This window comes from Scleropages formosus, chromosome 7 (genome assembly GCF_900964775.1).
Source record: "Scleropages formosus chromosome 7, fSclFor1.1, whole genome shotgun sequence".
In the NCBI taxonomy this organism is placed as follows: domain Eukaryota; kingdom Metazoa; phylum Chordata; class Actinopteri; order Osteoglossiformes; family Osteoglossidae; genus Scleropages; species Scleropages formosus.
Window position 1 is genome coordinate 17,274,151 of NC_041812.1, and position 26,507 is coordinate 17,300,657.

Genomic DNA, 26,507 nt, shown 5'->3' on the forward strand with positions numbered 1-26,507 from the left:
CCACGACTCGTTTAGTGTCCAGTGTCTATAGCCACTGCGCTAAAACATGACCAGCTCACACTGCCTCTCTAAGGAAGGATCCTGCAGTGACGTATGAAGTCCATCAGTCTCCCGTCAATATTACTGAGTAACCTGACATTGTCGCGGCTGTTTTCTGTCATTCCAAACCAACAACCCTGTTCTGCTTTAAAACGTATTACAGATACTTTCCATTTTCACACCAGGATGTGGTTTTCCTATTGATCATAAGGAGTGCAAGTGCATTCTGCTGAAATTATGCAGCAAATTTTTCTTTAAAGTAGCTATCAGTTGATTAAGCCTTGTCTAAATTTGATATTTTGACAGATTTTGCCCATAATCGGTTCAAATCGATCAAAAGTCAATCAATTTCTATAGCCTGTGTGTTGGCAAGTATTACTCTCAGTGTTTCTGTTCGTCATTTGTTTCTAACTCCATGGTCATGGTCAAAAAAATCTTATTTATACTGATTTTCCTTGATCTAATAGTGGGTCAGGTTCTGTATAAACCTCAGATATAGCTATAATAATTTAAAAATACCTTTTAAGACCAGGCAAGTAGATAATGGTCAGGTTTGCCCTGCTTCAAATATTTAGGAAATATCTTGTGGGGAAAAAATGAAATAAATTTTAATAAAATTAACTGAAAAAATCTTTCTATATTCTTTAGTATTTTTTAACTCGAGGAGCTATTATATTACTTCCACAGTAGAAAGTTAGTTCTTGATGTGTGAGATCAAAAATCTGAAAGATAATACACGCAAGGGCTGTTAATGGGAATGTAAAACATATAAGGACCGTCATGCAGAACAGAGGAGGTTGGGCCCAAGCGCAGGATCATGTAGTCAGGGATCAGACTTGTTCTCGTGGTTGGTCAGTTGGCGAGCGGAACAGGAGCAAGGAGCCGAGGAACAAGGCAAGCGGTTGCGGAGCAGGACGGGGTAACACGACATGGGACACATAAGGTAAGGTAAGGTGAGGTAAGTTGGAGAGCACGGAGAGGCCAATTTTCTCAACAGATTCCACGACTGGGAAGTGGTCGAGTGATGGTTTTTACAGCCAAGTGTTCCAGCTGAAGTCGGATGCTGCTGGTTGAGGTGGGGTGTAACAAGGATAATGTTTTGTAGGGTCTCTTGCAGTAATCTTACAAAATCATGTTGAATTTTGAAATGTTTTCTTTATAGAACTTTGTGATCTTCACAGGGTTCTGCACAAATGTGTTTATGTGTTACGTGCAGCATAACACTAGAATGCAACAAAACGGCGATAGAGAAGGGTGTTAGCAAAACAGTGTTAAATTCAAGTATTTAACTTTAATTTCTGTTCTTTACTTATCAGAAGTAAGCATGTATACACTTAACCAGCAATGTAATTTTTTGTTAATGTATGAGAATTTATTGTTAATAACATGAGGATATAATAATAATATATGAGAATTATATTCATATATTCTCATTAAGTTGTTGAGAATTTTGGAGCGGCACAGGAGCACAGCAGGTAACACTGCCGCTTTGTAGGGCCTGGACTCTTCAGCTGTAATCCAACTACGTCTATGTGGAATTTACATGTTCCCCCATGTCTGCGCGGTTTTTTCTACGGGTGCTCCGGTTTCCTCCCACAGTCCAAAGATGTGCAGTTCAAGTGAATTGGTGATGCTGAATTGCCTGTAATGTGTGTGTGTGCGCCGCTACCCCGCGATGCACTGGTGACCGGGCCAGGGTGTCCTCTCTCTAGCCTTGCAGTCTGTGATTTCAGGATAGGCTCCGGACCACCGCGACCCTGACCAGGACAAGCGGTCCACCGAAGTGACTTGAGTCTTGCAGTTCTCTGTTTCTTATTATTGTTAATGAAACGTGTTTTTCTTACTTCAGTTAACAAATGGTAGCCCGACTGCTGTCTGTAGACACAAGTTTTTATTCAGGGTGTAGGTACGTAGGGTTTTGAATGAAGATCCTGTTAAGCAGCGCTCTGAAGATGAGTTCGATTAAAAATTCAAACGTGGAGCGACAGACAAACAAAGCAATGTGTGAATGAGAGTGAAAAACAGAACTGGCCGCGTTTTGTCGCTTTTCTTCCACGGAACACACACGATGGCCCCTGCGTGAGACGTGCGAAGATCTCGAGCGAATAAGGCGCCGCGCGAGTCGCGTCGATCGCGTCGCGGACGCAGCAGCGCGAGGCAGTGCGGAGCGCGCACACGCATCGGGTCCCGCTGCTGTGTGACTGCGACCGTTTTCGCGTCCTTCGCTCACCGTTCGGAAGCAGGACACACGGAGTGGGCACCCCCCCCCCCCGCCCGGCCTAAGTTCCTCCAGCCCACGGCCGCGCCTTTGTGGCCGAGGACGCGCCCCCTGTCCACGCCCCTCGCTCACCGAGACGGCCGCGCATCAGAGATCGCCTTCATTTGCGACCATGGAAACCGGCAGCTGCCGCAGTCGCGCTCGTGCGGCGTTGTGAAAAAACTCCGGGCGAAGGGATCGCGCACTCCGTGTCGCCCAGCGTTTTCTTATCGCGCGCGCGCGCGCGCACACACACACACACACACATAGACAGATTCACCGGCACACACACCATGGCCCCGGGGCTCCGATCGCCCTGAGGGAATGGCAGCGCCGCCGATACCGCAGCCATGGCCAGATCAGCACACGTCGGCGCCGGGGACGAGGACTCCAGGGTGTCGGCACCGCAGGAGCGGCCCGAGGTTCGAGAGCTGGCCGACGCGCGGGAACTGTCTCTGGAGGAGGTGCTGAAGTCCTACGAGCAGCCCATCAACGAAGAGCAGGCGTGGGCCGTGTGTTACCAGTGCTGCAGCGGGCTCCGCGAACCTCCGGCGTGGGCCAGCGTGAGGGGGGCGAGCCGAGTCCGGGACCCGTCCTCCATCCTGCTGCACAGGGACGGAACCGTGTCCCTGCAGCTCGAACCCTGCTGCGACAGCCGCGGTACGGTCGGTAACGCGGCGCTCCCGCCTTCTTGTTCTTCCCATTCGATTCGCTAAGCATCGCCCGGCGCAAATTCGCCCCGTCTCTAACTAATGCGGACCCTCATCATGTCACGTCACGTGTCCAGCCATATTTTTGCTCTGCATCGGCGAATTTATAAACAGAATGATGAAGTGTGATGAGCTGTATGCCGCGCGTGCCGGTTGCAGTGTGAGGTGGGTGCAGCATCCCTGTCCGCCGACAGGTCTGGAAGATGCCGGTAAATGATCAATTATTCATATATGTTAATCCTGTGTGGCAGCTGGGCTTCAGGCTGACTTGGTGCATTCAGGTCTTCAACCTCTCATAAGTCTGTCATCATGATACACACACACACACACACACACACACTGCGCTCAGTTGGGAATGTTTACAGAATTACTCAGTGACATGTGTGTATGAGTGAGATGTGAGGCAGACTGAGACTGCGGGCCCCTGGTTCGGCCACTTGCCAGCGGACGCATCCCGTAGGCCCCCCTTTGCAGCGGTTCTCCGGGGCTGCTAGCTCTGCCTTGGTTCGTTCCGGAAGATCGCCGTTTACAGAATCGTACCGCCGTGCACCACGATGAAAACAAATATCCGAATCTCACGAAGCTGCTTCGGAAACTTTGGGAAGCTTTTAGAGCATTGCTTTTATTTGTCATGGACAGCGATTGCTTGACACGTGCACGCATCATGTTTTAACTGCGTATGCACCGTCTAAGAAAAAGTGTTATGGTGATGTCGTAATAGTTATTTTCGCAGCAGAGTCTAGGGCTGTCATACTGATTTACACTTTTCTTTACGATATACAAAGAGAGGTACTTATTGTAGGACTGAAGAAACTGCAGTGTATGAACTGATGTGAAGTCGATATTCAATAGTATATATGTGCCAGGAAGTTAAAATACACTCTGGCATGGTGGCGCAGCGGGTTTGGCCTGTGCCTGCTCTCTGAGGGGACTGGGGTTCAAGTCTTGCTTGGGATGCCCTGTGACAGATTGGCATCCTGTCCTGGGTGTGTCCCCATGCCCTCTGCTGCCAGGCTAGGCTCCCGCTTGGGACAAGCAGCCTCGGACCGTGTGTGTGCGTGTTCCCACTTGCTTTTAAAGGCTGACTTTAGACCTTGTTTCCAAAGCAACGCACAACACGTAGTTGTGAGTCATTGTTTGAAATAACTGCTGAGCACGTACCCCTGATTTTATGTATCAGTTTAAACAATAATTATATACATGCTTCAGGCGTGCACTTATTGCGTTGAAGGTATAATGTCACTGCACTTCATTCCCATGCCATGTTTTTCAAAGTGATCACGGTACTGTTTCATAGGGAATTTACTTAACGCTGAATGGGCATTTGCTGAGAATCTTTATTGTCATGTAAGATGCCTTGCCCCCATAATAAACCAAGCAAGTTCACATGTATTCAGTAGAAGCACATGTACCAGTTGTGTATGAAGTGATTTCTGTATCCTTGGTAACTCACCATCCAGTGAATAGTCTAGGCTCAAGTTTCCCCAAACTATTTGAGCCTAGACTCTTCCTGGTTACTGTGCAATACACCTTCATGCAGTACTTCCTCATACAAAGTGTGTGCCAGATTCATAATGCAGTAAAAGCTGAACTCAGAAATGTTTTTACAGGAATTATGGTTTATTGCAGGGGGCATGGTGGAGCAGTGGGTTGGACCGGGTCCTGCTCTCTGATGGGTCTGGGGTTCGAGTCCCCCCTTGGGGTGCCTTGTGATGGAGTGGCGTCCCATCCTGGGTGTGTCCCCTCCCCCTCCGGCCTTACGCCCTGTGTTGCCGGGTTAGGCTCGGGCTCCCTGTGACCCTGTATGGGACAAGCGGTTCAGATAGTGTGTGTGTGTGTGTGTGTGTGGTTTATTGCAGCACTAGTCCAGTTCACATGTACTTTGCTGAGGGCATATTTTATTATCTGTGCGGTATAGGAGTGGTTTACTTTCCTTATGGCTTACTGTATAGTGGATATAGATTACAGGAAGGCCAGTCTGCGAGAAAGTGGATACCTGTTAGCTATATTTAGAAAATTATACCATGAGGTCATATTTAATGACGTGGACGGTATATTTTTTGGATGGAGTAGGACAGTGTTATTCAAGTGTCATTGAAGTGTTACTTATGCTGTAGTCTGTGCCTACCTTTCAGCTTTCACCTTGAGGGGTATATTAAGGACAGACGACCTGAATGGCTGGAAAAAAGTCAGGAACACACTGAAGGTGTAAGGTTTAACAGTCTGTGCACCTCAGCAGAGGGCAAAAGCTGGTTTTGCATTCCTATTATTTAATCCATCCATACTCTTTCCTGGTTTAGACGGATCACAGGCTTTTGCTTAAGGTGGTTCTTAAAGGAAATTTTTAATTTAAAGGTGAAAAGTTGTTAGGCAATCGTGCAAGAATGTGTGTACCGGAAGAGTGAGATGTAGTGATTTTACATTACTTTATTTTTGTTGTAAGGCACTCAGAATGGGTTGTTAAAATTTTAGATAATTGTAATCCTTATTATTCCCAGGCAACATTACTTTTGAATAAAGTGAACTTTTCCGATTTCATAATGGACTGTACATAATGATTTACATGAGGCACGTTTTGGTCCATGTAACACACTTTTCCATTTGTCTGTATGAGCTGCTGTGTTCAAGTGACGGAGCTGTGATAATTGCACTCCTATCTGTCCTTGATCAGAAACCACCCTTTTTCGACTTTGAGGCCTGGCATTATCTTTAAGAGATTTTGAACCCTGTGTCATGCACGTGCATGGCAGAGCTCTTAGGGGTTTGCCACACCAGTACAGAAACAGACAGGTCTGAAGGGCATATAGTATCAGTATTCACCTGAGCACATTATCTTTATCATCAGTTTGTGTCAGCATGAGAACACTATTTATATTTTCTCATGATCAATAAAGACTTTTTACCTCTTCTGTATACAATAAAATCACTAACTTGTCCTCCATCAATTAAAAATTGATCTAATAAAAATGATCTCATGGAAGCTCTCCAAATCCTGTGTCAGCTGGTCGATAGCACGATGCCTCTTTCCTCGCTTGCTCTTAAAAAGATTCTTCAGAATTCTCCACATTCAGTGTTGAGACACATCATTTACGCTGCACTTTGCTGTGCCGCCATCCCCCATACAGTCACCCTCCCGACTACAGGGCAGGTAGCGTGGCTGCATTTTTCTGATGTTAATGAACAGCCACGGTACCTGCCCTGTAGTCGGGTGGGTGACTGTATGGGGGATGGCGGCACTGCAAAGTGGAAGTCCAGTATTTGATCAACAGCAAAAGCCAGCGGGTACATAAAGGATTGTACAGAAAATCACAGCGGGGCTTGATCTTTCTTCAGTGATACTGCTATAATGAACAAGCCTCCTGCCTGTAAGAATTACGCTGCTGATCCTGCTACAAAATGTGTCTGCACATAATTTTATTTTAATTTCTATCATAATTAGCAGGGGGTTGTAGTGGCGCAGCAGGTTTGGCTGGGTCCTGCTCTCTGGGGGGTCTGAGGTTCAAGTCCTGCTTGGAGTGCCTTGTGATGGACTGGTGCCCCATCCTGGGTGTGTCCCCTCCCCCTCCAGCCTTGCACCCTGTGTTGCTGGGTTAGGCTCTGGCTCACCGCAACCCCACTTGGGGCAAGTGTGTGTGTGTGTGTGTGTGTGTGCAACTAACAGTACATTTTGATGCAGGCTTGCTTTGCTTGTGTCACTGCTCTCCTTTCTGTCACATTATGATTCTCATCATTAATTTTCTCCAGGACAAATATTAGTAGGTGTCTCACTAAGGAATATAGATTTTTGTGAGAGAATGGTGAATCGGGAAATTGCTGATTAATAATTACAGTAAAAACAGCAATTAAATTTTGGAAGTAAGGAGTAGTTACTTATACCGATATTTTCGTGGCTTTCAATGGCAAATAGAAAGTACAGAAAACAGTATCTTCCTAAGATAGCGCTAACACCTCACAGCTTCAGGATCAGATCATCAACGTTAATTCGGCTATGATCCACTGAATTACAAAAACACAGCAACATGAATAAAATCACTTATCTCTGTAGCATTAATGAGCGACAGGGAGCACAGTAGTTAAAACCACTGCTTTGCAATGGGAAGACCAAGGTTCAAATTCCACTTTCTGCTGCAGTACCCTTGAGCAAGGTACTTAACCCTAAATTGCTCTAGTAAAAATTACCCAGCTGTATAAATTAATAAATAATTGTAGGTAGTTCAGATTGTAAGTTTATTTGAAAAAAAAAGCATCAGCTAAATAAATGAACAGTAAATATTGTGACAAACTGGTGTCCCATCTGGGGTGTACCCTTCCTAGCCTAGTGCTCTATGCTTCCAGAATAGGCTCTGGACCACTGTGACCCTGCCTAGGACAAGCAGTTTCTGATGAGCAAGTACATCGCTTATTGGCAAAAAACACACACGAACTCAAAGCAAACCGCAATTTTGTGTGGCCCTAAAAGACCGTACACGACAGCAGCATGTCTGACCACCGCAACTACCTAAAAGAACCACCTTGACCAAGTGCAGGTTCAGCAGTCGTAGCCTGACCACTGAATCCAACACCAGCAAACCTGACTTCCCAAAGAGGCGTCGGGTCCCACGGCAACCAGCAGACAGAGCTTCGTTTTGTTAGAAAATGTGAAAAATATGAGGAAAAAACAGGCATATTAAAACAAGCAACCACAATGCGCATAATACCTTTCAAATAACCATCCTCCTGTTGCCCTTCGCCTCTCCTTCTCTACGTGTCCCTCTCGGGAAAAAATGTAATATTTTATATGCATGACAAGTTGTGCTTTCTCTCTCCCTCGCACTTTGTGCGCGTGCCCCGATCCTCTCGGGAACATCCTTCTCCTTTTATTCTTGTTCATCGCAGGAGAGAAAAGGGGCTGCAACATAAACCTTGCAGTTCTACCTTCGCACTGTGCGTGAGCAGATACTCATCGTGGAACGCTAACTATGGCCCCTAACCTCACGCATCTAGGTGTACGGTTAGGGTTATGGTCAGGGTCAAGGGTTAGTGGACTCTCCTGTTACAGGGAGACTCATTCGTTTTCCTCTCGAGCCCATTCCTTTTTGTTTGGTCCTTAGCTCCTGTTTGGCTTCTGGAACAATGATGTGAGGAGCTGTTTTCTCAGTACTAAGTATCATTTTGTGAATATCTTTATTGTGGGAGGGCCGCGGTGGTGCATTGGGTTGGTCTAGATCCTCTTCTCGGGCGGGGGGTTTGGGGTTCGAGTTCCACTTGGGGTGCCTTGCAATGGACTGGCATCCCGTCTAGGGTGTGTCCTCTCCAGCCTTTCGCCCTGTGTTGCTGGCTTAGGCTCCGGCTTCCCGCGACCCTGTATGGGACAAGCGGTTTCAGACGGTGTGTGTGTCTGTGTGTTTATTGTATGATGACGTAGTTCATTCATGTGTGGATGATGGAGTTACCAGATAGCCCAGTGTGTCGCAACATTTTCTTTAAATATATTTTAAAGAATTTTCAAGAATACAATCTGATGCAGCGGCCAGGTAATTGGCAAAATGAAACCCAAATAGATATAAAAAATTACTTAAATATTTGAAGTGATTTTCAATTTTACAGCTCCCAAGTCCTGAAAATGTATTTTTGGAAAGAAAGAATGCTAAGGAATCAAAATTATTTAGACCAGCCTCCTCCCTCTCATTACGATTGTCTGTGATTTTTCTCCCAGGTGTGTAGGACACTGGACAAAATGAAACACACACACACACACACACACACACACACACACACACACACACACACACACACACACACAGGGTACCAGAGCCTAACCCAGCAACTCAGGGCACAAGGCTGGAGGGGGCACACCCAGGATGGGACACCAGTCCATCACAAGGCACCCCAAGTGGGACTCGAACCCCAGACCCCCCGGAGAGCAGGACCCGGTCCAACCCACTGCGCCACCGCACCCCAACAAAATGAAACACCTTTTGTTAAAAAATAACTTCATGTGTCATGCCCTCCATCTCGGCAATGAGCAACACCTACGGCTGACTAAGGTCCGGGAACATTGAAGGACAGCCTGGAGCGCAGGAAGACGTGGAACCTTCTTCAGTCTTACTCTTTGTGCTTGCTTATTGGATTCTTTGCTTACCTCGTCCCTGTCCCTGTCCCTCGACCCCCCTTCTCCTGACTCTCCTCACCCTCTTTGTCTCCCTCAACCCATCGCCTGATCTTCGACTCATGGTTTCCGGATTCTCCTCGTAACGACGTCTGCTCCTCGGCGACCTTCGCTAGTTTCCTGACCACGACTCTTGGATCATCCCCTCATCCTGTGCGCCTCTGCGCTGCACTTGGGTCTGATGACCCACTTCCTGGAGGGACTCATGACATTATGTCAATAATGCAAATGATTTGCAAGCCTAGAACTCTAAATACACCGCACACACAGTCGGAAGCCGCTTGTCCTGAGCAGGGTCGCAGTGAGCCAGAGCCTAACTCGGCAGCACAGGGCGCAAGGCTGGAAGAGGAGGGGACACACCCGGGAGGGGACGCCAGTCCATTTCAGGACACACCAAGCAGGACTCGAACCCCAGACCCACCGGAGAGCAGGACCAAGCCAAGCCTGCTGCACCACCACACCCCCTCAGCTCTAAATACATCATACATCAGTAATGTTATTAAAATGTGTTTTAAAAAATTGTGAAAAAATACTTTTTTTGTGTATAACAAGGTCACTGTTCTCTCAGAATGATGAAAATCAAATATTTGATATATCAAAATGACCAGTTAATTGCATGACTGAACCCTTCCTTCCGCCAATCAGTCTGGTCGTCTGGTCAGAAAAGGATAAACTGTACCAAATTTCCGACTTTCACCAATACTGAGGTTTTAGTGGCTAGACTTGAAGACTCTAATATCCTAATTACGCCACCCAATTGTGGAGCTTAAAAGTCTCAGGAAATTGATGTAACCTTTGCAGGACCACTTATGGGTTTCAGCCTTGTACATGGGAAACCAAGAAATCTGGATTGTACACACTGGGATCTTGTTTAAGGTGCTTACGGTGACTGGTCTTCTCTGTCTCTGTCCCAGATGGCAGCAAACCCCCCCTCAAGACTACGCCACAGCGCCAGGTGAGTGTGTGGTCTGCGCCAGGATGAGAGAAGGATGGACTCTATGCTCCCTGACATTTTTCTATTACTTGTTCCTTTCTCCGTAGCTGGTCCAGTCCTTGGGTGTGGCTATTTACCGTGCTCTCGACTGGGGACTGGATGACAGCGAGGAGCGGGAGCTGAGCCCACAGCTGGAGCGTCTCATTGAGCGCATGATCGGAGGGGATGATGACGGCAACTCAGGGGCTGGTGGTGGGGCCGGTGGCATGGCCGATGAGGGTTATAGTGGTCAGGAGGAGGAGGACTGGGAGGAAGAGGAAGAGGATGGGACGCTGCGCCCGGTGTGCTTTTTTCGCCATGTGATGGCACTGTGCGCTTCACGCCTGGCGAGCCCCAGCCTGGCCCCGGAGCACTACCCAGCGGTGTGTCGCGCCCTCTTCTTGGAGACGCTGGAGCTGCAAACCTTCCTCGTCAGGATTCGAGATGCCAAAGAGGTTGGGGGGGGGTGGGGGGGGAACAGGCAGATATTAAAAACCCAAGTTGTGCAGTTACTCCACTAAGTGGACATAGCACCATAGCGCCTCGGTCTTCAGACATTTCAGTTTCCAGAAAGCTAGACTAGCTATCTGAAATCCTAAATGCAAAAAAAAAAAAAACTTTTGAAAGGGGACCAAGGGCCACGAGATGGGTTTTTTTCCCAAGAAGAAAGCGTGCCAACACTGCTTTCCTCACAGGGTAATAGGAGTCTGGAACCAACTCCCCGGCAGCGTGGCTGGAGGCCAAATCTCCGCACAGAGACAGCTATTAGGATGAGATATCGGAATCATTAAGATATTAGGTGACTGCACAGTCTGTATGCACCAAATAACCCTCCCCTATTTGCATTTTGTGTACCACAAGCACGGCGTAACTGTGTTACATGCTCGGTATTTGCAAATACTCACATGCTCGCTAACCCTCCACACGCTGGCTGTCCCCATACGAGTCCTAGTGTTGCATCTCATATGACACGAGAGCTTATGCACCAGAAGGTATTCTGTATGGCATAATCTTACTACAATGGCTTAGAAGAGGCTCAGGCTCTCCACAAAGACATTAAAATGAGAGCGCGCGGTGCTATCGTTACAGTATCTCACCATAAAAAGCGGCCAGAGAAACACTTCTGGGTCAGTCGGAACAGGGTGGCAGTGTTCCCATGAAGGCGTTGGACAGGGGGGCTGATGTGGAGCTTTCTCACGCTTGGAGACTGGTGAGGCGAAGCGGGTAGGGATAAGCTTTCCCAGGCTCAGGGGGGCCTAGGGAGGGGGGGACTCCAGATAGGATCAGATGACCTGACACCCGAGAGGCGTCGCCGTGCCTCGAGACACAGGAAAGAGAACAGGTGAGCTGTACGCAGGACTTGCAGTGAGAAAGATGTTCCTTCTGGATTGTTGTAGGTGCTCCACAGCCTGGCACACCAGCCATGCACGTCAGCCCAAGCCTGTGCGGAGGGAACTGTTGTGTGTTTTTCGGTTGGTTCATTAGAAAACCCCGTTTGGCATACATTATACTTATTTTATGATTCATTCACTTGTCCCATTGAATCACTGTTTCATACATCCTTTGTAGATACACTTTATTTGGTGTAATATATAGAAGGGCCCACATGTTTTCATGTGTGCAGTCATTACATGTACATTTGTTTATTTAGCTGATGCTTTTCTCCAAAGCCACTTACAATGTTAAGTCGCCTACAGTTATTTACCCATTTATACAGCTGGGTAATGTTTTTTACTGGAGCAATTTAGGGTAAGTTTCTTGCTCAAGGGTACTGCAGCAAGGGATAGGATTCAAACCTAGATGCTTCCAGTAACAAACTCCGGTTCTGTTAAGAAAGAGGGGGTGCAGAATATCCCTTTCCCTTTGTTTGGTGTCCAAACTGAGGAGCGCTGTATTGTAGGAGGGAGTGTATGACATGCACTTCTCAACCATGTCCTCACCTCTAGCTGTTTGTGTTGGAATGAGCTATACTTTACACAGACCGTGTCTTTTTTTACGAGGCGTCCCAATGCTTTGACGTTACATTTTTGTCAGGTTGCGTAAGATTTCACCTTCATAATAAATTACACTAAACATTATATAAGATTAATGCTTTCTGGATAAACCCTGAACTTGGGCGGCATGGTGGCATCCGTGGTGCGAGAGAACATGGGTTCGATCCCCGCTCAGTCCGTGTGGAGTTTGCGTGTTCTCCCCGTGTCTGCGTGGGTTTCCTCCAGGTGCTCTGGTTTCCTCCCAGCAAAGACATGCTGTTCAGGTTCCCCCATAGTGTGTGAGTGCGTTTCACTGATGCAGGGATGAGTAACCCCTTGTAAGTAGTGTATCTAGTGTATAGTCACCTTGGTGAATAAGGTGTGGGCTGATAACACTACATAGTATCCGTTGTAAGTCACTTTGGACAAAAGTGTCTGCTAAGTGAATAAATGTAAACTCTGCAGGCAGTAAAGAAAAGGCAAACATGGAGCTCCATGCAGTGTGAGTTCAACAAGGCGTGTCTTCAGAAACTGCTTGTCCTGAGTTAGCTTGCGGTAAGATGGAGCCTAACCTGGCAACACAGGGTGCAAGGCTGGAGGGGAGGGGACACACCCAGGATGGGATGCCAGTCCATCACAAGGCACCCCAAGCAGGACTTGAACCCCAGATCCAGGAGAGTGAAGGACCTGGCCAAACCCACTGTGCCCCCTGTCCTATACAACTACTGTGTTAATTTTGGGGGAAACTGTTAATTATCAGTTTTAGTATCATTACCTATTGTTAATCTGTGATACTCTCCTGCAGATGCTGAAGAAAATTCGAACCGAGGAACCAGAGGAGGATCGCTCCGGGGCAGAGCTCGATGCACTCAAACACAGGGACTGGGTAGGATGCTGGGAGCATGGGAGAAGTGTTATAGGGGCACTGGCTTGAAGAGAAGGAAATACATGAATGGTGCCTGTGTGTATAACAGGGCTCTGTGAATCATTGCATGGGGATGTGTGTTTGTAATTGTCTGTTTATGTTTACATATACTGCAGGGCGGCGTGTCTGTCTCTCCGTTGTGTCTTGGTGTGTTCACATGTAACGGAAGCTCCTGCATGCATGGGTCCTGCTGCAGGCACGCCTTTGGGTGCAGCTCATGAAGGAGCTCCGGCAGGGGGTGAAACTGAAGAAGGTTCAGGAGCAACAGTTCGACCCACTACCCACTGAGTTTCGCCTCACTCCATTTGAGATGCTGATGCAGGACATCCGGGCCCGCAAGTACCAGCTGCGCAAGGTCATGGTAAGTCCATGTGCCAGGCAATCCTGTCAAAAGTGCTCAAATCACAGCAATCTCTCAGAAGGCCTACATGTTTCACAGCGTCTAGAGGTGATTCACTGGTTAGTGGGGCACTGTACTGTCTAAGCACTGGAGTCAGAGAGTCAAGGACCCATGAGAGTCCTTGCCCCAGTAGGGCTGGAGGGCAAAATTCAGACATCCTTCTTTTTAACCCTCTTCCAGGTTGATGGTGACATCCCCACACGAGTGAAAAGGGACGCACATGAACTCATTCTTGACTTTATCAGGTCTCGACCTCCGCTGAAGCCTGTGAGTATCAATCACCGGCGCCCTCTCACACTCAGCTCTAAGTTGTCTTTGTGAGAAAATTGCAGGCCATAATGTTATTAAAATGCATCAATAATCAAATAATCAGGGAAGGAAGGGCAGTCATTTTTGCAGGAACTGACTGAGAATAGCTTTGCGATGCACTTTTGACCACTGCGAACCTGCACTATAACAAACAGTTATTGATGAATGAATGAATGAATGAATGAATGATATTGAACATATATGCATCCTGTTTTTGTATATTTCATTATATTTTATGATTTGCATTATCATTACCATACAGTTTTGTTGGAATTGATATGTTTTAGACAATTCCAAGTTGTTTGGACTTCAGTAATGGGTTGGCGGGAGAGTGGGGGGGTTCGATCCCTGCTTCGGGTGCCTTGCGATGGACTGGCATCCCGTCCTGCGTGTGTCCCCTCCCCCTTCAGCCTTGTGCCCTGTGTGTCCGGGTAGGCTCCAGTTCGCTGCAACCCAACTCGGGACAAGCAGTTGTAGACGTTGGTTGGTAATGAATAAGATTATATAATATAGTTAAAAAAAAGACATACATGAATACCACATAAGTGAATGAAACAATAAGGAGCAAATAATAAGAAAATGGAGCAACACGGTAGCACGGCGAGTAGCTCTGCTGTCTCACAGCAGCTGGGTGGTTCCAGTGTACATGGGTTCGATCCCCACTCAGTCTGTGTGGAGTTTGCATGTTCTTTCCATGTCTGTGTGGGTTTCCTCTGAGTGCTCTGGTTTCCTCCCACAGTCCAGGCCACACACCTTATTCACCAAGATGACTTACACTGCTAGATACAAGGATAAAACTACACAGAGTTCATTGGAAGTTGCTTTGGAGAAAAGCATGTGCTAAATAAATAAATGTAAAATAGGGGAAAAATAAATATATTCCAACTGTATGGAAATTGGTTTGTTGTAAGGGTCCCCTTGAATATCTTCAGCTAAATAAATGTAATGTAAAGTGTGTCAGGGTACCTCTCCTCCTCCCCCCCCCCCCCCCCCCCCCCCCCCCGCCAGGTGTCAGAGCGAAGTTTGCCACCTCCTCCACAAGAGCAGCAGTCCCTTCATGAAAAGATACTAGCTGAGATCAAGCAGGAGCGCAAACTGAAGCCAGTGGACACCCCCGCTCCTAGGAGGCGTATGTCTATTTGTGACTCTCTCTGTCGTGTATTTGCACACCTCTGTCTACAGGTGCATGAAAGAGCGCAAGGAGACCGTGCAGATGAACTGTGTTACGTTATTAATCTTAAATTAACATATGCTGTTGTGAAGACCAAACTCGTTCGTGAGGATTGTCTTCTTCGCATTACGCAGTGTCATAATCATGTGCGCCTCAACAGAACAGTCAGCGCAGCACAGTCACGGCCTCCGTCCTCTTGATGCAGCTAGAGATCGTCACCGTAGTTTGAGGTGTGAGTCCCCGGCAAGGCGCGTGCAGCTTTGCAGCGCCGTGGTCTTCACAGCCTGTTCTGCATTTGTGCCCGCAGCGTTCGGCTCTTTGCCTTGCCTGCTCCACGCCTGTCCTCATGATGTGAAATCCACCTCCTGCATCGATCTCTCGGTAACCGATGCTGGGACCCGCCCCCTCCCTCGCCCACGTGTGCTGCTCAAAGCCCCCACCCTGGCAGAGATGGAGGAGATGAATATTTTTGAGGTGAGGGGTGAACAGAGAGAACGAGAATGAGATTGTTCACACTTTTCAATGTAAGTCATGTTCTGCTGACTCTTGAAGACTTGTACAGCACAAAGGTGGCTTGATAGAAGAGGGTAAGAGTGTGCTTTGGATTTTTTTCTCCTGATCTTGTCACCCTCGCCGTGGCGACCACTGCAGGATGAGGAGTCTCCAGGCAGCGGGGAGCTCCGCAGGACCGAAAGTTCGCCCACGCCTCTAAAGCGGGACCGCTCCTTCTCCGAACACGACCTGGCCTGTCTCCGGGATGGCGGGATGCTTCCCTCGCTCTCCGACTCCACCCAGCTGGGGGGGACAGTGGTCCTGAGGGCGGAGCGACCGAGGGCACGCACCCTGGGAGGAGCGGGTGCGCCCCCAGTGCACCGAGGTCAGTGCGTTCGGCGCATTATCACATCACGCAGAGCTGCTACCACACTGCTGTGTGCGGAGGGAGAATGCTATCAGTTATTTGAGGATGGAGTAAAAAATTCACAGGATACCCTTACAAAAAGCAATTCATGGAAGTATACTGTATGGTAACGATGAAGCAAATCATAAATTATATATGATATGTGGCACCGACCCACCAAGAGGTTATTTTCAGTATATTCCTGCAAAATGAACTTTATTGTTAATATAAGTGCAGTGTATTTGATTTAATTTTAGTAAGTGTTGGAGCAGCACGTAAGCATACTTACCCTGATCTGCTTCGGCAAAAAAATTACATTGCTGTCGTGAAGGGGTAACCCGCTGTAATCATTTTTAATGTACAAACATCAGAATGTGAGTTGCTCTGGGGAAAGGCTACATTAATAAATAATAAACTGGCATGTATTAGGGTCAATAAAAGTAAAAAGCTAAATGTTGAATTATAGCAAGAACGCGTGCCTTTCGGTAAAGGTATATCCATCAAAAAATATCACTTGGCATCAGAGTGTGCCACGTATTTTTGTTCTAGTCATTCGGCTGTCCGGCAAAGGGCAGAGCTGCGTAAATGTCAGCACCAAAGGGCCGGCACTGGGCAAATCCCGTCCAGAAAACATTTTGAAGTCTGATAACATTTTGAAAAAGACTCGAAGCCTCAACCAAAATGAACCAGTCATATGTCAAAGCGCCCTTCGCCGTAGATCTGGTGGAAACGCTGAGCACAGGTCAAAGCCCGGAGCCCGCCCCGGGGAAAATTGGGGATTCAAGATTTTCGACTCCTTTCCATCCTCGTTATCAAAGCTTCGCTGCACAGCCTTGTGAATTATGGAAAGGGCTCTCTCTCTTTCTCTCTTTCTACAATGTAAATAAAGGCAAGCAGATCTGCAGATATGGGTGTTATACAATACCTGCCATAATGATTGTTGCTTAGTTTTTAGTATTCTAACATAATTCAGTATATTACAGCAATATTTTGGTTATTCCCTGCTACTGAAGAAAAATAAACTGCTAAGAAAATAAGCTGTCTACCAATGTGACATTTCAAAGGTTTTGCTAGCTACTGCAGAATTTTCTCAAGGATAAACGGTAGAAAAGGAAAGACAGATTCACTCTGGAAATGGGGGTGTATTCTGACACGCTGAAAGTAAATGGGACCATGGAGAGGGTTGTACTTTGGCTTACAGGCAGCAATATTTGTTATTTCAATCACGTCATTGTTTACAGGTAAGATTTAATGTCAGCACTTATCATTTTGTATTATAAATCCCCCCTAGAGAGTAAACCAGTGCAATACACAACGCTATTTATTTTTATAATTATATCTATTTATCACATCATATGTCTTACTCACATTCCCTTGCATTTGTATAGAACATACCTGTACATACATATAATGTCTAGTGACTATTTTTTGTATATTGTGTACTTTATATTTTTTATATATTTTTTATCCTTTATTCACATGTTCTATCTTCTCATCTGCATCCTGTCACTGTCATTCTGTCTGTGCTGTGGAAGTTTCTGTCACCAAGACAAATTCCTTATATGTGTGAACATACTTGACAATAAAGCTCGTTCTGATTCTGATTCTAAATGGTTCTTCACCTTCCTCTCATACTGCTTCTGTTCAGTCATGATTCCGTCTCCTCCTATTGATGCTTTATTTTATGCAGCTTTCATTGAAATAAAGCTGCTCGATTGTCTTAGTGCATTATTAATTTTTAACAAAAACAGCAGTCCATATTCTATAAATGCAAATATACATTACGAACCAAAGGGTAGTTACATATCGAAGTTTACTATAAAATGTTCATTAAAATTTCTAATATTGAGAATGTAATAGTAATTTGAAAAATGTGAGCAGGCAGAGTTGTTGATATCAAAATATGAGTGATTATGTGAAAATAGGTTTACATTAATGGCTTCATATTCTCCTGTAGAGTGTGTTTGTATTTATTATTAATAGCTTCTCATCTGAACTGTAATAATGCTGCTGTTTCAGTAAAACCGCATTAAAAAAGGAAGTGTTTTTATCTGGGAATGTTGAGCGCAAACTCCTTTTTTCTCTCAATTTTCTAAACTCCATTGACTGCCTTAGACAAAGCGGTAAACAAAAGCCTTTGGGAATCTGTGAGACTGCAATGGCGTTGAGTTCTTTGGGGTCTGAGGTCCAGTGCTGTATTACCATGTCCTGCTGAAATGGTGCTTTGTGAAGGATGAGATGCTGTAAAAAGAAAATGGACACAGATTGTAACCCAACACCCTGCTCTCCCACAGCCTCGTTCCCAGTGCAAGGATGGCGACCTCCCTCCCCGGGGCCTTTCTCCCCGGCCCGAAGTTCACTTAGCTCTGTAGATGAGAGGATGGAGGGGGCGGAGAGTACATCACCAACGCAAGAAGACCACAAGCCTCAGTGGATGGTAAGCGTGATTGCTGTTTATCACTGTCCTACTCCGAATGCTATTCCAGATTATCTGCTCTCCACAACTCCTCCTGTTCCACACTGAGTGCTATTCTAGATCTGTTCAACCCTATTCAACCCATCTACTGCAGATCATCCACTTTTCCAAGCTACTTCAGATTAATATCATTCTTCATTGCCTATTATTGTACACTGAGATTCTATACCAGTGCACCGGCGCTCTGCTCCACATCACTGCCACGTTCACTGCTGTCTGGACAACCAGTGCATATTTCTGCCTGGTCCGTCATACCTGACAAAGATGCACAGCGGAATATTAAAGGCCAAGAAACTACTTCTGCTTTGCATGTTGCATGTTTTGCTACTATAGAAAGTCTAGCAAAAGTCTACGTGACACACACACACACATTTTCAGAACCGCTTGTCCCATACGGGGTCACGGGGAACCGGAGCCTACCCGGCAACACAGGGCGTAAGGCCAGAGGAGGAGGGGACACACCCAGGATGGGACGCCAGTCCATCGCAAGGCACCCCAAGCGGGACTCGAACCCCAGACCCACCAGAGAGCACGACCATGGTCCAACCCACTGCGCCACTGCGCCACCGCGCCCCTACGTGACACACAGTACCAGTCAAAAGTTTGAATACACTTTTTTTTTTTCCACAAGGCATTCACGTAACAAGTTTCAGAAGGAAATCAGCCAATATTTCTTCAATTTTCTCTGCAGCAATTTCCAGAGATGTAGGGTGCTTGTGGGTTGCTTTGCTAATAATAATAATAATAATAATAATAATAATACTAATAATACAACTTTGATATTGCACCCATAAGTGCAGCATTTCAAAGGGCTTTACTGTGAGAACACAGATAAATAATACAACAATATACAATAATAAAAAAAATACAAGAATAAAGTAATGAGAAAAAATTTTAGAATGCATCAGCAAAAAAAAAAACCATCAATAAACAGTGATCTAATATAAAGAAATTATTATACATGTACTAAAGCAAATGGGAAAAAGTACAAGACAGGAAGCACACAAATGCTTCATTTTACAGTGATTCTGAACATGTGGCTGCTAAGCCTTGCTTTGAAGGTGTCCAGGGTAGGAAATTCCCTGATATTTTGGCGGGATGGAATTCCACAGCTTGGCCAGAGTCGGATGAACAAAGACTGTGAAGTGGAAAATAGAGAAGGTCAGAGATATACAGCAGTGCCAAACCCCGTAAATCTTTACAGGTATGCATGAGGATTTTGACGTCAACGTGAAACCTTCCAGGAATCCAGTAGAGGGATTCTAACACAGGTGTGATGCGGTCACAAGTGGTCACAAGCACAGGACCTAGTCAGGATTCTCCGTGTTGAATTCTGAACATACTGGAGGTTGTTTAGGGTAGATTCGAGGCCCCAGCAAGGAAAACGTTACAGTGATTAATTCCGGTGAAGATTATAAAATGCATTAAATAGCTTTTTGGACAGCATGAAATGCAATCTAGCAATGTTTAAAAAATTAGGTTTAATTTAGATTGAAGCATAAGTACTGTGCATATGTAATCAAGTATTTTTGTTGTGTACGGGATGGGGTATACCAGGAAGTATGACCTCAGTCTTGTCACTTCTGAGATGTTGGACATTTTGAGCCATCTGGGATTTAATAACAGAAATGTAGTTGAAGAGTGCAGAGATGGCTTCTTCAGTTGTCACGTTTACTATCAATGTAGATTTGAGTATCATGAACATAAAAATGTGCATATTAAATACAAGAGAGCCTAGTATCAAGTCCTGAGGAACAGTAGACAAGAAAGTAGTGGTGAGTGAGACAGGACTCAAACCATTGAAGAGCAGTACTGGACATTGCAAAGAAACTTTCAAGACAAGATAGTAAATGTCATTATTAGAAGTCTCAGAAGTATAGCGCTGATGTCCACAAGAATTAGCACGGACCAGAACCAGAATCATCTGCTATTAAGAGGTCAATAGTAACTATTACTAGAGGTAGTGTCTTTACTGTGTCATTGTCTAAAGCCAGAGTGGAAGAGTTAAACAGGGTTATTTGCAATTTGGTGATCATTGAACTGAATCTCAACAATACATGCTAAGATTTTTGCAAAGGGCAAGTCAGAAATTGACTCTTCTGTCCAGTTCGTCCCATGTATTGCAACCTGTGCTCTCTACGTAAACAGTGTAACTAACGTTCAGGATCCTGACAATACCCACTCCCCACCTGTACTTGCAGCTGCGTCTGGTGTGGGCATGTCACAAAGAATCAAACACCAGGTGTGATCACTTCAGAAAGACTAAGGGACACTTTAAAAGTCAAAAACTTGAGAGAGAGTGGAGGATTTTGGTGAAGAGTATATGTTGGAGTCCTGGCTGAGATTGCAAAAGGTTTAAGGGAAGGGGTGGGATGCAGTTTAAATACTAATTATTAGACCTGACTGTGGTTTTAGAGTACTGAGCTGGTGTGGTCCTGACTTGTTGGCCACTTTCCTTTCCTTTTTAATGTCAGTCCCTTCTTATCACTTTGCACAGTTTAATTGGTACAGAACCAAGAAAGGCAGTTTCTTTTCTGTTAAGCAAAGTTTCCTTCGGGTAATTGCATAAAGATAGGAAGAAAAAATAAAAATTCCCACAAAGTCACCTGCCACATTTTTTGGCCTGGTCACTCCCTGAATCCGGCACGCCCGTGTGTGCCAAAGATGCACAATGCAAAAAGTAAATGTAAAAATTTTACGGAACTTTTTTCTCAGTTTCGTTGCTCACCGCTGCTCCAGTCTGTTCTAGTTTGCTGTGCTGCTCTCGCTCCGGTGTTCAGCTCTTGAACCGCCATAGGGTCTGCGGCCCTCAGGACCTCTCTCTCGCTTTCTCTTTGGAGGAGGAGTTCAGTCACCCTGTGGAAAGCCTGGCTCTGACAGTGGATGAAGTCATCAACGTGCGTAGGGTACTGGTAAAGGCCGAAATGGAGAAGTTCCTACCGAATAAAGATCTCTACAGTAACCTTCGGAAGGGCAAGGTATTGTCGTTGAGCTCACTTCCCGTGCAAACGCTGGCTTACAAAATATTCCCTTTCCAAAATGTTGTTTTTCTTGCTGTTTAGCCTAGGGTGCGCATTCTTATGTTTTGAGTGAAGGTGTATGTGTCTTGCAGGTTTGCTGCTGCTGTAAAGTTAAATTTCCTCTCTTCTCTTGGCCATCCACGTGTCTTCTGTGTAAAAGGTGAGCACTCACGTCTGGGTGTGTACAGTATATATGGGTGTGTGTGCAGGCTGTACTATCACTCATAACTGTGATGTGCATAGACATGTTTTGGCTGAATTCTCATAGTCCACCCAGAAGAGCATGCCTATTTGTGTGTTTAATCTGAAGGTGGAATTGTAGTGCAAGACTATATTCTTGCCAAGGGTTACGTGTATAAATGGTTTCATATACGTAAGTGCCTTGGAGGTGACTCTCAATCAGTGCTGTTTTCTCTTTCCAGGTCTGTCTGTGGATCCTGCAGTGCCAAGGTACAGTTCATTCTGCATCTGAATTTAGGCATATTTTGCACCTCTGTTGTATGCTCAGTATGTTAATATGTTTCTCATGTAGGTAACGTGTTCGATATGACGATGTGTTTCTCATGTAAGTTATGTTCTGTGTTTTGTCTTTTCCACTCAACACCACATCGCCAGTGTTGGAGGATGCAGCATATGATTGTGGTTTTATGTTGAATGTGTTTGTGATTGTAGGTCACTGTGTGTTTGTGTTTCTGGGCTATGGGGGTTTGTGGTTCTGAGTTCATCTGTGTTCCTCGTTCGTGGTTGGGTTCATTGGACATGTACGCAACAAAATGACTCCAGTATTTTATTGAACTTATTATTATTATTATGGTAAGGGTTCCATGGTGGGTGTGTTTGGTATTTTGAGATGTGTAAGATGTTCAGGTGTCTTGTCTCACCCATCCTTGCTCTGCTGCTCTTGACCCCGTTACTGTAGATGAAGATTCCCTCCAAGAAGATGGCACACATTCCAGTGTACACGGTGGGGTTCGAGAGCAGTCTCAGCGGTCACTCAAGAAAAAGTGAAGTCTTCAAGTAAGTTTTTGTCTCTTGTCCAACCTGTCAGTCTGTTAATCAGCTTCCTCTTTTGGGAAGTAGATTCTGTCTGTAAATACTCTTCCTACCCTGCAATGGATTGGTGTCCTGTTCAGAGTGCATACTGCCAGGACTATTGGATCCAAAATTCTTCCAGGCCTCTTGGATTGAGATCTGTTCTGCATAGCCACACAAATAGCAGGTGTTCACCACTCACTCACTCTCGGCAAACGTTTGTTCTGGTCAGGGTTGTGGTGGTCTGGTGCCTTGAAAGCAGTTGGCGTAAGCCTAGGAGGGGCACTCTCTGGGTGGGATGCCAATCCATCGCAGGGTCCATTCCTTTGTGTTTCATTTTGTTTGTGAAACTTTTGGATCTTCCTTTTATGTAGAAGAAACTGGTATAACTGAGCAAGCTATGCTTTTTTCATATAAAACAACATATGTATGCTTTTTCAAAATTGCTGTAATCATGATAGAGCTGTAAATTAGAGCTTTTATTACTTGCTCAGAAACTCAGTGATTCCCGGATTCATAGCATAGAGAGCGCATTTCGCTAAATCTCCATTGACGGTTCTGTTGGAAGAACACACCATTCTAGTGTCTGGGATTTCTATTAACACAACACCATTCAGGGAATAAAAGTAAAAGTTTTATTCAGCTCATTCTCTCACACTAGGAAAGGCAAGTAAAATGCCAGCTTGAAAAGTGTTAAAAGTGGCTTCTTCTTAGCTATAAGCCCACAGTATGCACATGTAGATCTCTACTGAGTGTAGGGTCTACAGTTCAGGCCTAAACTGAGAACGTCTTCATCTGCAGATTGTGTCTAGGATTTCTGCAGAGTCATAACACAGTATCCAGTGCTGTGCTGAGGGGGGACCTACAGACAGGGCAGGGGCCTGTGGGCTGAGAGCAGTAAGAGATGCACCAGTCCTACAGTTGGCACTGTGCATCCTCCAAGATGCTGTACAACTTTGTTATATAGAAAGAAGGAGGGCATTACACACAAGTCTGATACTGTGCATGTTGGCACAGCAGGTAGTGCTGGTGTAGATGTAGGTTTGAGCCTCACTTAGTCTACGTGAAGTCTGCATATTCTCCTCATATTCACATGGGTTTCCTCCAGGTGCTTAAGTTTCCTTCCATTGTCCAAAGATGTGTTTCAGGTGAACTGAAGACTCTACATTGTCTGTATAATGTGTGCTTCACATTACTCTAGCGTACAAAAGGCTAAATGATTGTAGGGAGTTTAGTCTATCAAGCATTGTAGTAATTTACTTTACATGATGCTTTTGTCCAAAGCAACTTACAGTATTAGTTCACCTACAATTATTTACCCATTTATACAGCTGGGTAATGTTACTAGAGCAATTTAGGGCAAGCACCTTGCTTAGGGGTCCTACATGCAGAGGTAGGATCAAACTTGGGACCTTTGGGTCCAGAGGCCACAGCTATAACCACTATGCTACCAGCTCTCCCTGTAAGCAGGGATAAGCATGTCAGCTATATAGTAATCACTGTATGTGTGCCCCTTTGGAGAAAAGCATTTGCTAAATGGATAAATGTAAACATACATACTGAAAAGAAAAACACAAAATTCTGGATGAAATTCCAGACCACATGTTTGCCTTGAAGTATGTTTTTACAGAATCTTTCAAGTTCAACAAACGGTAATGTAATACAGTTCATATATTAATCATTTTTCATTATTTTAAATGAATGTACCATAATGTGACTCAAAGCTTGTTTGGCGTATTTAATGATGCTGCTGAAATCCATGGTGCATATTTAGGTCTGATTTGCTATCTGGTATGAGTGGGTTGTCTAGATTACACTCAAGTTGTGAAGTGCCTGGGTTTAATGGCTCTGGTCCGCCCTGGCTAACAATCACTCCACCACGCAGGTCGCTGCGGAGCCTCTCACGTCACTCTGTGGAGGAGGAGTTTCCCCACCTCTACGCCCATGGCTGCAGCCTACGTGATGTCTGCTCCGAATGCACCAAGTTCGTGGCAGACGTCATCTCCTCCAGTCGCCGTAGCCTGGACATACACAACAACACGCCCAAAAAGGAGAGGGCCATGCCTACGCCACGTCCATACACTTACCCGCACGTCACAGGAAGAAATTGCAAGTAAGGGGGAAATCTTGAGACAATAACCCATACCTATGGTTTGCCCCCCACCCGATCACAACAACACCCCACATCCTTCCCAGCAGGACTGCTTGGGTGATCCTGCTTCTACCCCTATCCCAGAAGAGCAAGGGAGGAGGGTATGACCCAAGGAAACCCCAGGGTGCATTTAAAACATGCAATGTTATGAACATGCTACTGCTGAACAGACCGTTTGCTTAAAATGAACTGCGGCATTCAGCATTTTTTGCACTACAGGCAAATCAGTGGGTGTGTCTAGATGCAGAAGGGAATTGGTACCCGTAGGGTGGCCATTTGCGTGATGAGGGTCTCTGCTACTTATTTTAGCCTGCCAGATTACAGGATGTCAGGATAAAAAAAACGTATGCTTCAGTGACATGGCCTCTGGATTTGTCTGTAATTTGCACTCGGTTCATTATCTGTGAAATGTAAATGGTCAATAAATGTATATAAGATGTGATATGAGATATCACTGCTGCATTGCAGTTTAACACAAAGAACATAATCGTATACCCTGTAGAGAAACATGTATTTTCATTAGAGTGCAGCCCTCTTTGCCATATGGTTAAAAGGATTCTATTTGCATTATGTAAGTATTTAAAAAGAAGTTTCGAATGCTGAACACACCCTAGGGGTTCATCGCTGCTGACTGCAGACCTAAGACCGACAGAAGGACAAGAGAGGAAGGGGAGGAAAAAGTTTTCTCCCTACGTTTGTCATGCTTTTGTCATGAATGTAGCTTTCTTCAAGAACCAAAAACCTAAAATCTGTAAAACGCCTCTCCTGCAGAGACTTCCCGTTGTTCCACAGCAAAAGCACAAGCTGCTGTCACGGCATAATGCACTGCTACTATGGAAACCACAAGGGAGTTTCACAAACAGGAAGTGAGTGCTGGGAGTGGGGAGGATGCCAGGATGGGTTTCAGAAACAAGCGCTTCTGCTGCACAGAAGCTGTCACTACACCTCCTCTGACCTCCTGCACACTCCTCCCACACATCCTGTCATATCATCACTGCAGCTGTGGACAGAGACCGGAGGCCGCTGGGCAGCCAAGGCCGCATGCAGGGAAGCTGCAACCGAGGAGAACCGTGCCTGGGGTCATGGCAGTGACGGCAATGGGAGCACCCCAGCGTGTTCCTCTGCCCTTCACGCTCTTGCCATTGTTTCCACAAGGATTTGCTTTACACGGCAGATCTGCGGTGGACACAGTGAGCTGTATGAATGTTTCGCTCACGGCTGTGGCATGTGGTGGTACTGCTTTCTTGAATATTTCTATGGCCCAGGGAACTGACTTATGCGTCGTCTAGTATCCAACTCCGAGCAAGACGGAGCGCTCAGTGGTCCTAGAGTCATCCAGGGTGCCTGCATGGGGGGTCACCTGCTGTCTGCCATCCCTTGTGGGGTCTCATTTCACTGTTAACACTCAGTAAAGCTCAGCTGCAATAAAGGAAACCTGTGTTACGGAATTAATGGGTTTGCTGGTATATGCTAAACATGTTCATATCTGCACAGGATTTATTGGTTTACAAGTGGTATTTCCATCATTTCGGAACAGTCCCTTCTGTGGTATCCTTGAAACAAAAGTTTTAATTAAATCATTTAACACTTTTCTCCAGAGCAACTTACAAGGTTAGATTTATATACTAAGCTACTCACAATTATTTTCCCCTTTATACAGCAGGATAATTTTCACACAAGCAATTCAGAGTAAGTACCTTGATCAAGTGGGCAAAACCGAACCTGGGGTCTTTCTACTGTAACACCAATGTTCTAACCGCTAAGATACCTGCTATTATAATATGTATAATACCATGGATACTATTTAAAAAATCTTTGCAACAGAGTAACAAAAGTGAAATTACTATTACCTGATGTAAATGTGTTTACGTGATACCTTTATTTTATGCCGCTAGGAATTTTCTGGATAAATACAGGTTAAAGAATTTAGTATAAATGACAACTCTTCCAGGAACTTTGCCTGACAACCTTCTGCGTGTGTGTCTTTAACATACTCTGTCTGGAGGCTTTATGGACTCATACTG

General features: G+C 45.5%; 1 protein-coding gene across 2 annotated transcripts; it reads left to right on the forward strand.

Annotated features, from left to right (window-relative positions):
• Nucleotides 1-2,388: 2,388 nt before the first annotated feature.
• On the forward strand, nucleotides 2,389-25,896 carry spire2 (spire-type actin nucleation factor 2). Of its 2 annotated transcripts, none has more exons than XM_029253629.1 (15): nucleotides 2,389-2,956; nucleotides 10,069-10,109; nucleotides 10,196-10,582; nucleotides 12,906-12,986; nucleotides 13,222-13,386; nucleotides 13,606-13,692; nucleotides 14,743-14,863; nucleotides 15,213-15,379; nucleotides 15,557-15,782; nucleotides 18,098-18,240; nucleotides 21,120-21,257; nucleotides 21,392-21,459; nucleotides 21,722-21,749; nucleotides 22,219-22,316; nucleotides 24,217-25,896. In XM_029253629.1, exons 1-15 carry the CDS (start codon nucleotides 2,647-2,649, stop codon nucleotides 24,446-24,448), a joined length of 2,292 nt encoding a protein of 763 aa, XP_029109462.1. In that variant the 5' UTR covers nucleotides 2,389-2,646; the 3' UTR covers nucleotides 24,449-25,896. The 2 variants fall into 2 exon arrangements, with proteins under 2 accessions (XP_029109462.1, XP_029109463.1); XM_029253630.1 differs by lacking the exon at nucleotides 24,217-25,896 and adding an exon at nucleotides 21,832-21,864 and having other exon boundaries at nucleotides 22,219-22,233.
• The last annotated feature ends 611 nt before the right edge of the window (nucleotides 25,897-26,507 follow it).

Coding starts and splice junctions, on each gene's coding strand:
- spire2 (XM_029253629.1), top strand. CDS start 2,647: ATGGCCAGATCAGCACACGTCGGCGCCGGGGACGAGGACTCCAGGGTG. Junction 18,241..21,119: donor ACCACAAGCCTCAGTGGATG/GTAAGCGTGATT, acceptor TTCTCTTTGGAG/GAGGAGTTCAGTCACCCTGT. Junction 21,460..21,721: donor ACGTGTCTTCTGTGTAAAAG/GTGAGCACTCAC, acceptor TTCTCTTTCCAG/GTCTGTCTGTGGATCCTGCA.